The sequence below is a fragment of the Talpa europaea genome (assembly GCF_964194135.1).
Source record: "Talpa europaea genome assembly, chromosome: 10".
Classification (NCBI taxonomy): domain Eukaryota; kingdom Metazoa; phylum Chordata; class Mammalia; order Eulipotyphla; family Talpidae; genus Talpa; species Talpa europaea.
Window position 1 is genome coordinate 112,379,542 of NC_140077.1, and position 11,603 is coordinate 112,391,144.

Sequence of the window (11,603 nt, forward strand, 5' to 3'; positions counted from 1 at the left end):
CACAGCTGATAAACAGCTTTGAAAGATGCCCACACCGGAGTCTAGGCCATGCGCCTTTCTCTGGGAAAACTGACAGTGTTGTTTTCGTGATGTTAAAATATGTTCTCTATGCTCGAAACGCCGTTTCCCTAAGGCCCCTGCAGAGGATGAGGTCGACCTCATTTTGCAGAGCAAGAAAGTGAACCGAGGTTGTCTGTGTGGTGCCGGCCAACGACCGTGCTCCGGGTCACCACAGCCGCCTGCTTAAACCCCGCCAGACACGGGAGGCGCAGGGCACCAGCCCAGGCCCCACCAGACACGGGAGGTGCAAGAAAATAAAACTTTGCTTTTTTTTTTTTTTTTAAGATTTATTTATTTATTTATTTATTTATACAAGCACTGGGTACAGTCAGAAGCACGGGAGGGCGAGAGAATTCACCAGAGCCAGAGCAGGGAGCAGAGCAGGCAGAAGGACCGAAGTACACTGCTGAGGGGAGCAGCGGGCGGCAGGAGAGGTCTGTGCGCCATGTGGGACCCTCCTCTGGTGGCCGGGGAGCAGCCGGGGATCGAACTAGCGCTGCAGAGGCCGCGGGCAGCCTCACAACCCAGCGCTCAACCGCTGCACCACCAGGGAGGCCCAACTTTGCTTTTTTTAATTGAAGCAGAATCCCCATAAAACCTTCAGGGTAAAACAGCTTCTGCGCATCAAGGAGCAAGGGAGGCGGAATCAGAAGGACCTCTTCAGTTTCTTGGCAACGTCGAGGTCCAGGTATTCATCCAGAAGGCTGTTGGCAATACCCAGGGCACCTAGGAGGGTCAGCAAGGCCAAAACCCCGAGACTCCACCGGAAGCACGTGATCCTGCGGGGCAGACACAGGGGAGCAGCTGACATTCTAGGCCACAGCAAAGCGCTGCACCTGGGTGGCTGCCCGGCATCCGCAGTGCCCACAGCACCCACGACCTCTGCCATCTGAAGACTGGGACTCGTCACACAAGCTACAAGGGACGCCTGGCCACAGAGTTAATTGATTCATTTGGACAGTCAAGGATTAGCAAGGCTGGGCAGGGTGATCTGCTTGGTAACTTCTTGGAGGCATTGCAGAATTTTGGCAAGGAGTGGAAGATGCTGGAAACGGCACATCTGGAGCGTGGTTTCCTGTTTGCAGTTTCCGGTCTCACCTCCTTGTACATGATCTGGTGAGACTTGGCCCATGGCCACATGGGTCACTTTTACGTGACCTGCTACAAACACACTCTGGGCAGGACACAAGGGCAGGCTCCAGCCGGCTATTTGTGCCCAGACGCCAGATTGTGGGTTCTCCTTACCTCTTTTTAGCAGCTTCTGAATAACCCCAGAAGTACTCGTGACGGGCATACATGTACACCAGGCCCAGGCCAGAAGCGAAAACTAGAGGAGGTAGAACAGAGACGACACGGAATAGGAGGCAGTCTCTCAATGTGTGAAAACTGAACATACTCACAAAACATTTATCAAAAGACTTGTGTCCAGAAGACACAGAGAACTCTGACAAATCAATCATGAAAAGCAACTTTATTTTTCAAATGGGCAAAATATTTAAATAGCTAACTCACATCGGAAGATATATAAATGCACCCATAACATAAGCACATGACAACTTGACTTCATTCTCCATCAGCAAATTACAGCTGAAAACCACCATGTCATTATTGTACAGCCCCTGCGCCTCCCCCGGTGGCTTGAGTCTAAAAAGACTGACAGGGGCCTCCCTAGTGGCGCAGCGGTTGAGCGCTGGGCTGCAAAGCTGCCCGTAGCCTCTGCAGCTCCGGTTCCATCCCCGGCCGCCCGCGAGGGTCCCACATGGTGTGCAGACCTCTCCTGCCACACCCGCTGCTCCCCTCAGCAGAGTACTTGGGTCCTTCTGCCTGCTCTGCTCCCTGCTCTGGCTCTGGTGAATTCTCTCACCCTCCCGCGCTTCTGACTGTACCCAGTGCTTGTATAAATAGATAAATAAAGCTTAAAAATAAATAAATAAATAAATAAATAAATAAATAAATAAAAAGACTGACAGGCAGAGCGCTGGTGAACCAGGAACCGCTCACATTATTGATGGGGATGCAAAATGAATGGGCTGGGGCAGCAGGGAGGGAGGAAGCCGCCCAGGAGGCGGTGAGGGATAGTGAGGGATGGGCAGGTGCCTGGGCTGGGGCCTGAGGGTGAGAATGGCCAGCAGGAGTCAGCAGGTGGGAAGCTTCTGAGCATGCCTGGCCTGGTGGTGAAACGCCCCACCCGGGAGTAACTCCCCAAGGCCTGCTGGGACGCATCCGGGGCAGTGAGTTGGTGACTTAGTTCACATGAGAAAGAAAAATAAAACCAGATAACCCAGAAACCCTTCCTGCCGGGCAGTCGGCCTTGTCCCGCCCATCACTGTGAAACCCAGCGGCAGAGAAGGCAGGCTACCAAGGGGCCCTCACCTTCTTAGCCGCCAATGCCTCTCACCTGACAAGGAACAACAACGGCTTTTTTTCCACGCCCTCCAGGGACAAAAACGGTGAGTTGGGATAAAGTTAAGACTTTCTGTAAGGGAAGTTTTATCTGAATTTCCTTCCGTGACAGTCAAAATTGCGAGATAGAAGGGGCTGTCTTTGAAACAGCTGGGGAGTGTTTGTTTAAATTGTGGCAACCAAGTGTCCGACCAAGAACAGGCAATGAGCTTATCAGAAAGAAAATGGGGTAAAATTTCTCCAACTAAGGAAGGTGAGCTGGTCTGACCCCCTGTTGAGGGGCATGTGGAGTCTGGGGGTGCCCTCAGTTCACTAGGATACCCTTACCAAATAGAAAGGGGTATTTGGGGGGTATTTGGGATACCCCTTACCAAGAAGTTGTAGGATTGCTACATATAACAAAAGAACTATGTCCTTGGTAGCCTTCAGTGTATGAATTGTGGGGTGAGTATCTAGGGACCCTGCTCCATTCCTGAAGGCTAACTTTCTCCTAGGTTGGCAAAACTGAAGTCTGATAAGTCACTGAACCTCTCTGCACTTGAGGTTGTTCCTCTGTTAAGTAGGAACGTGGACCCTCGTAGGAAGGCTGCTGGTCCTGTAAGAGCTACTTAATGTGTAAAACTTAAAAGCACACAGGTGCATAATCAGTGCCCAGTAAACCTTAGCTCTCACGATGAGAGTGGCTGTTCATTCTGTGTTCTGTCCTGCAGGAAATCAGAATTAGGGTAGCAGCTTTGAAGACAACACTCACATAGTCTGTATCCTGGTGTGCCCAGCTTAGAGTTTGTTCCACGGTTTTTCAAAATTACTGAATTAAATTGGAATGAAGCCACATTAGTCTGTCAGCACACAGTGCCCTTGAGCACACAGATGTGGATTCTTCTGTTTTAAACAATTTCCAGGATCAGCAGACACGTGGCTTCATATCTACTCTTTTTTTTTAAGATTTATTTATTTATGCATATAAGAGCTGGGGTACAGGCCAGAGATGCAGGGGGTGAGAGGATTCACTAGAGACAAAGTGGGGAACAGAACAGGCAGACTGACTGAAATACACTGCTGAGGGGAGCAGCGGGGAGACAGGAGGGGTCTGCTGCGCCATGTTGGTCACCTCCCTGGCCAGGGACCAAACTTGTGCTGCAGTGACTGCGGATAGCTTCATAGGTTGCGTCTTAACCCCTCGCGCCACCAGGGAGGCCCCTTCATATCTACTCTTAGTAGTTCTGAGGACCATAGTCACCATTAGCACTGAGTTGACAGTATTTTAAAATTACCTTGGTTGAAATACCATCCAGCTATCCACAGTGTGACCAGGAACACCGGGTAAAACTCCACACAGTTTTGCCTGCAGGAAAAAATTAAGACACGGGTTATTTTAAGAGAAAATTTTACTCCAGAAAAATGAGTTTTATTCTAGAGGTAAATGTTCAATCTTTTCTTACAAAAATAATATAGGAGTTTACATCAAGAACTTAAATCTCCTGTCAGGTAAAATGAGTCTTCCCAAAGAGGACTCAGACTGTTTAACCTCCAAGAGGGCCAGGAACCCCTCTCCTCTGAGCCAGTGGCCGGTGCTCGCAATGAATCGTGGCAGTTTTCCAAACACAGGCTTCAAGATGTCCTGATTCCGAGCCTAAAGATCATTTGGTGTCTTATCTAAAGAATCCAAAAAATAACACAATTGATCCTAAATGGATTTCTCCCTCCACATCCCCTCCTATCCATTGCCTTCCAATTGACTTACTCAGCACATTAAAATATGATCTTTAAATCATTCCCCTAAAACCTTCATGAGAAAGCAACTGAGCACAGTTCAGTCCCGTCTTGCAGAGGCAAAAGGTAAAGCCATGAGGCCGAGCCCACTGCACTTTGCAGAGAAAGTGCAACCACGTCTCCTCCAGATTCCAAAGCTCTGTCCTACCATCGAGTCAGGTTGCCACTATTCATAGAAGACGCTGAAGGAAATCTTGACGCTATTTTAAGCAGAAGGGAATAGTTCTCTGAGAACTATAATTAATTCATCTGCACCTAGCCAAGGGAAAAAATGAATTATGCTCATCCTCCCCCCTGAATGGCACCCCCGGTGATCCTGGCCCGGTTGGCGACGCCCTTGGCTGACAATATCACAGCCACCAAGTGCTTTGACTTGTAATGAAGTCTTGAGGTGATCCGAGTAGAAGAGTCACGGCCTGCAGAATTCTACATGATCCTGCGACCTTAGATGGGCCTTCAAGCTTGAGTACTTAAGCTTATGAGGCACTTGACCCAGAAATTGTTGATTCTGTCTCTTGAAGACCCGAGTCCTCTAGCCCAGTCCCTGTGAGTGATTTTGTTTAATTAAAAAATGTGTTTTCCTTTGTTTTTGTAACAAAGATGACAACACAGAAGTTCCCGAATGTCCCGCCACCCACAGACAACCAAGTGCACAGGGCCTCAAGGAGCAGTTCCCTCTGAAATACAGAACCTGGCTGAGTGACTCCTAGCAAGGGGGCAGGTAAGAAAATACCCCCACTGAACAGGCAGGAGATACACTAACCAGAAACACCACCCCCAGCCCCCAGCCCAGCTTCCTGCAGCTGGAAGGAATCCTCAGCTCCCAGCTTCGCTCCGAGGAATAGCTTGGATTGCACATCTGGATTGCCACCTGAGGACCAGGTTCCCCCAAACACCTAGCCCTCAACAAGCATGCACCCATGGGAGCCACAGGACCAGAGCAAGCCAAGAAGCAGTTCCTAAGAAACACCCACTGCCCAGCCTTCCCTATGGGGGTAAGTCCACACTTGACAAGCTGCTGCCTGGGGGTTCAACTTAGCCTGAAACCAATGGAGTAACAATTTAGAATTTGAACCGCAGAGGATCTTTTTCTTTGAGGGTACCATCACGTTTCTAAAATCCTAGGAAGATGTCATCTTCTATCACACAGACTTGCTAGAGTAAAAATTGGACCCCAGGAATACAGAAGGATGAAAACATAATTTTGTAATTATTGGGATACTTTAATGTGTGTACTTTTGGACTTGAAGGCCTTCAGGTTATTTAAGGAAATTTGATAGCTTGGATTCTGATATTAAATCAAGTCCTAAAAGTGGGTGTCAGGTTGCAGTCCCCATGAACGAGGGAGAAAACTGGCTTTGCTCATCCCCAGCCCCTGCGTCCTGTCCCCCCCAACTTAGCCTCAGAGTCCCCAGGAAGTTTACTGAAGTTCTTGAAAGTGCTTTACGTTAACGAAGTGTCTGCTGTGTGACTCTCCAATATTTCTTTGTATCGTTCTTACTCTGCTACACATAATTCTCTCAAAATCCCCCCCATTTTTGTTGAAAATGCCTGTATTTCTCCCTTTCTCAAGGCTGCGTATGTAACCACATCTTCTTCATCCAACCATCAAGCACCCTGACTTATCCAGACTGATTCAAGACATAAGTAAAAAACCCAGATAGTCCCACAATCACTAAAGAAATTCAATCCCATAGTCTAATTTTTTTCCACAAGAAAAAGCATCAGCTCCATGTCATTTAACAAGCAAATTCTCTCAACTCTGAAGGAACACACTCTTCCACTCTTATTAAATTTCTCTGAGAAAAAAAATTCTCTACTCATTCTGTGAGACGAGTGTATTCTTGATATAAAAGGAGTCAAGGACCCCACAAGAGAGGAAACCACAGGCCAGCCTCACCCAAGAACATGGGGACGAGCCCTGGAGCGCCCCAGGAGCCAAGCGCTGCGTGAGTGGGGATGTGTTTTAGAGCCGAGCTGCGGGGTGGAGTAGTCTTGCCACAGACTCACGGTATTTGTGGAGGAACATTCTGTGTGTGCCTGAGGAGGCCAGAACAGGGAGAGCAACACGCTGAGGACACACATGGCACGAGGCCGGCCCAGCTGCGGTGTCTGCCTTTAGGAAATGGGTCCTGAGCAGAGAATCGCGCTGCCCGGCCTCAGTTCTCGAGAGCAGAGGAAGAGAGGAAGACAGGCACGGAGAGCGCACCTCATCCAGCTTGAGGCTGCTGAAGCCTCAGCTGGCCGGAGGGGTTCTGACTAAGGCACCCCCTCTGGAGGCAGGGCCCTGCCCTCCCCAGATGCCAGCCTCCTTGGCAGGTGCTCTGCTCAGGTAGGTGGAGTGTTCCCACGCCGGGAGATGTCAGGCTTCAAGGGCCCTAGGGAGGGTCCTGGACTGGCACGGCACTTAGTTCTAGGGGGCCTCTGCTCCGCACCCCTTCCTCCGTCAGAACATGTGGACATGGCAGGTGCGGGGACCCAGAGGCTCAGGAGCGTTACTTACTGTGCACGGAATATTCTCTCAAACTCTGGTGACCCAGAGACGGCAGGGGCTGTGATTTTGTACTTTAATCTTGCTTTTCCTACATGCAAAGCAAAGTAACCTGCAAGCAAAGAGGAACTGATATTAAAAATGTGGCACCTCTATAGAGCAGAGACACACTACAGTGGGGGGCGGCAGGAAGAGAAGAGGGATTTGGGTCAGAAAAAGTGGGTGGGAATTGTGTGGGGAATATAACCAAAACGAAAATGCATACATTATACAAAAATGAAAAATGATGTAAGATTTATATAAAATAAAATTATTTAAAAAATAATGTGGCACCTCACTGTTCATTAGGAGAGTACATTTAAACCACAGTTAGGTGCCGCTACCCACCTACTAAATGCTTAAAACTAAAGACAGGCGAGTTTGTGAGAGTGATTGGAACGTTCTCGCACCGCTGGCGGGGACCTGAAAGCACAACCACTTAGAAAACCGTCCGCAAGGAATTTCTCAATTAGACGTACTTGGACTATGTGACTCAGTTATTCCACTTGAGGGCATCTCCCCAAGAGAAATGAAATCGCGAGCACCCAGAGACTCCACGCAAATGTTCACAATCGATTTGTTTGTAACCGCAAAGGTTAGGAAAGACTCTGCGGTAGCGCATTTTATGTGTCAGCTAGGCTAAGCCACAGTGACCAGTCTAGATATTGCTGTGAAGGTGATTTTTAGATGTGATTAACATTTGTATCCATAGACTTGGAGAAAAAAAATTATTCTGGTTAATGTGGGTGGGCCTCATCCAATCAGTTGAAGGTCTTAAAAGACTGAGGTGGCCCAGAGGAAGGAATTCTGTCTGCAGACTAAAGAGGCTTCGTTAATTTGCTGGAGCTTCCAGTCTTCTAGAACTTCCTTTAATTTCAGACTTGCCAGCCCCTACAACTGCATGAACCAATTTCTTAAAGTGTGTGTGTGTTGTGGGGGGGGTGGTTCTATTGGTTCTGTTTATGTGGGGCACCCTGACTAACACAGATGTCTATGAACAAGTGAGCTGGTTTGGTCTACGTGGTGTATTCATACAACGGGTGATCACTCGACAATAAACAGGAATGAACTACCCATACGTGAACAGCTTAGATGAATCTCAGAAAAACTATGCTGAATGAAAGATACAAAAAAAAGTTTACTGTATAATTTCATTTAAATAGAATTCTTAAAAATGCAAATGAGGGCCTCCCTGGTGGCGCAGGGGTTAAATTAAAGTCTCAGCTTTATCAAGCTATCGCCAGCCACTGCAGCCTGAGTTCGCTCCCCGGCCAGGGAGCTGACCCACACGGCCCAGCAGACCTCTCCTGTCTCCCCACTGCTCCCCTCAGCAGTGTTTTCTGTAGATCTGCCTGTTCTGCTCCCCTCTCTGCCTCTGGTGGAACCTCTCACCACCCACCACATCTGGCCTCTACCTCAGTTCTTGTGTGCATAAATAAATAAAAATGAATCTTGAAAAGAGTATTTTTTAAAAATGTAAATGAATCTATAGGGACATAAAGCAGGTCCATGGTTCCCTGGAGATGAGGAAGACCAAAAACAAGTGTTGCTGAGGATGTGAGGATCCCTTGTGCACTGTTGGCGGGAATGAGGACTGTTTTCCAGTCCCACTGGAAAACAATATAAAGTATCCTCAGAACATTCAGAATAGACTTATCATAAGATCTAGCAAGTCCACACATAGGTATCTGTCTGAAGAATAGGAAAACACTAACTCGGAAAGACACATGCACCCCTATGCTCATCACAGCACTATTGACAAGAGCCAATATGTGGAGACAACCTCACCGTCCAAGGATGTTCAAGACCAGTGGATTAAGATGTGGTCTGTATTATATTCCGTGGAATACTACTCAGCTGTAAAAGAGAAAAGGAAATCTTGCCATATGTGGCAACGTGGGGGAACTGGAAGGAAATTGTATTAAGCGAAATAAGTTAGAAGGAGAAAGACAAACACATGATTTGATTTCACTCAAATATGGAATGCAAAGAGGGAAAAAAAAAAAACCCAAAGGAACAGACCAAACCAAAACAAATTCTTAGAATGACACTAGAACTGAGGTTACCAGGGGGTTCAGGCAGGAGGGAGGGAAGGGTGGAGGAGGCCCCACGGACTGTGGTCGGGGTGATTGATGCTTTGGTGGCGGGGGTGGTGGTAACATACATTTGAAAAGGTGCCAGCCTGCATCCCTAAAACACACCATTGGACACCGGCATCACCTCAGTAAAAAGAACCTTCTTTTGTTCTAGGCCAGGGTGTGCGTGTCTCCCTGGGGGTCCACACTTCCCTACTCACTTTTGGTTATTGTTTCTGAATAAACCCATTTTGCTGGTGAAATAATCAAACCACAAAATGTGTGCCAGATGGTCTAATATTTTTGCACGTTCACTAACCAGACTAGCTAGAGAAACACTGAGCGGGCGTGCCTCAGGCCTCGGGTTATCCCGTCCCTGCCACGCCCCAGCCCACAGCCCAGCCCTGCTTCCCAGTGCCAGCCCACTTGCGTCTTAGTAAGGAGTAAGCAGCCTCGCTCACCAGTGCCCCCCTCCTGTCATTATGTCAGGTCACCTGGTGGTGAACTGAGCCACTGTGACCTCCCTCCTGGGAAAAAGCCTCAATTTAACCAAACAATGCAGATTCTGAACCGTCCTAGTGAGAGGCTTTAAAATTTGAGTGAGGTTTTCAGCTGAAGCTCATACTTCGCCAGGAGATCTTTTCAACCTGATAATCATATGTGCCACTGGCAGTTTATTTAAGAAAACACATTAAGGAAAATCGGATGGAGAAATCGCAGCCCTGGCCGAGGACAGGACAGTGTGCCTTGGGGACACACCGAGCTCGAGCTCACACCCAGGTCCGCTCTGGGTCAGGGTGCTCCCGGGCTCCTGGGACTGGCTGGGGCCCGACCACCCGCAGGCAGAATCTCTGAGCTCCTGGAACCACCTTGCCCCCAGGGGAACAACTCCTGGGCAGTTCTGCCTGTCCCCAGGGGCCTGGGTATGAGCCTGCGCAGACTGGGCTCTGAGGAACACCAAGGCCACCAACAAGTACCCAGTAAGTGTGAAACACAACACGCCACCTCCCTCCCTCTACCACATACACCCCAACACACACCATGTCTATCAAACACACACGCACCACGCACACATACCACCTGCACCAAATGCACACAGCACACATCACATGCCTCACACAACACATACTTCACACACCTCACAACTTCCCCCCACCCCCCACACACACACACTGCCTGGGACTCTTACTTTGCTGACAGGCAGAAAGGACAGAGACGGCAGCCAGCAAGACTGAATGCCCAGCCATCTTTCAACGGGACTCGCTGGCACCCGGAACTATTTGCAGAAATCCCAGGACGATAACAAGCTGACCTTCCTTATAAGTAAACAAAGCTGGGTAGGAAGCTAAAAAAAAAAAAAAAAAAAAAGCCACTGAAAGTGCGGGTGACCTTTGCTCTGGAACAGGCCTGGAAGGCCTCCTGCAGCTGTGCCTGCACTGAGACCCTCTTCTTGCACACCTTAGCCCCCTCCCCAACTCCAAGGCCCTGCTGAGACCTTTCTCACCTCCAGAGGAAAAAGTGAGGGGTTGAAAGCATTTCCTTAACCCCACTGAGATTTATTTTTTTTTATTTATTTTTTTTTTATTTTTTTTTTAATTTTTTTTTTTATAGAGGCATGTTTTTTTTTTTTTTTTATTTATTTGTTTGTTTGTTTGTTTTGTTTATACATGCACTGGGTACAGTCAGAAGCGCGGGAGGGTGAGAGAATCCACCAGAGCCAGAGTGGGGAGCAGAGCAGGCAGAAGCACCGAAGTACACTGCTGAGGGGAGCAGCGGGCGGCAGGAGAGGTCTGCGCGCCATGTGGGACCCTCCTCCGGTGGCCGGGGAGCAGCCGGGGATCGAACCTGTGCCGCCGAGGCCGCAGGCAGCTTCGCAACCCAGCGCTCAACCGCTGCGCCACCGGGGAGGCACGAGATTTATTTTTTTTTAAGTTTAGTTTTTTATTTATATAAGAGCAGGGGTACAGTCCAGATGTGTGGGAGGGTGAGAGGATTCACCAGAGACAGAGCGGGGAACAGAACAGGCAGACTGACGAAATACACTGCTGAGGGGAGCAGCGGGCGAGACAGGAGAGATTTGCTCGCCATGTGGGTTGCTCGGCAGCCAGCGGGGATCGAACTCATGCTGCAGAGGCTGCGGACAGCTTCATAGTGCTGCGCTCGACCACCTGCACCATCGGGGAGGCCCCCCACTGAGGTTTAAATGCCAATTTAAATGGATTCTGGCTTTGTTCCCATAAAAGGCAGACCCAGGATCTGAACCCAAGTCCACAGCTGTCTCCTGTGGCAAGCTGTTCCACTGTCGCCTTCACCCACTGTGGTCTCACTTTAAAAACAAGACCAAAATACTAGGGTCTGTGTTCTGAGAAGGAAGAGGGCACCAGAGGAAATAAGAGAGGCAATATTTAAATCACCCTCAGCTGGGCCCAGGGCCCCTCCACAATCAGAAAATGTCCCCGGTGGGCCTCCCCGGTGGCACAGCAGTTGAGCGCTGGGCTGTGAAGCCGCCCGCAGCCTCTGCAGTGCCAGTTCCATGCCTGGCCCCTGGCGAGGGTCCCACATGGCGTGCAGACCTCTCCTGCCGCCCGCTGCTCCCCTCAGCAGTGTCCTTCGGTCCTTCTGCCTGTTCTGCTCCCCGCTCTGGCTCTGGTGAATCCTCTCACCCTCCCACGCTTCTGACTGTACCTAGTACTTGTATAAGTAAATAAATAAATCCTTAAAAGAAACAAGAAAAGAAAATGTCCCCAGCAAGAACAGTCCCT

General features: G+C 49.2%; 1 protein-coding gene across 1 annotated transcript; it reads right to left on the bottom strand.

The window, feature by feature from the left end:
* Window positions 1–706: 706 nt before the first annotated feature.
* MGST2 (microsomal glutathione S-transferase 2) lies at window positions 707–10,926 on the bottom strand (the record flags this gene model as incomplete). The annotated part of the gene is made up of 5 exons (XM_084246373.1): window positions 10,031–10,926; window positions 6,740–6,839; window positions 3,738–3,808; window positions 1,306–1,387; window positions 707–839 (listed from the first exon to the last, which is right to left on the bottom strand). Exons 1-5 carry the CDS (start codon window positions 10,086–10,088, stop codon window positions 707–709), a joined length of 444 nt encoding a protein of 147 aa, XP_084102499.1. The 5' UTR covers window positions 10,089–10,926.
* Between the last annotated feature and the right edge of the window lie 677 nt (window positions 10,927–11,603).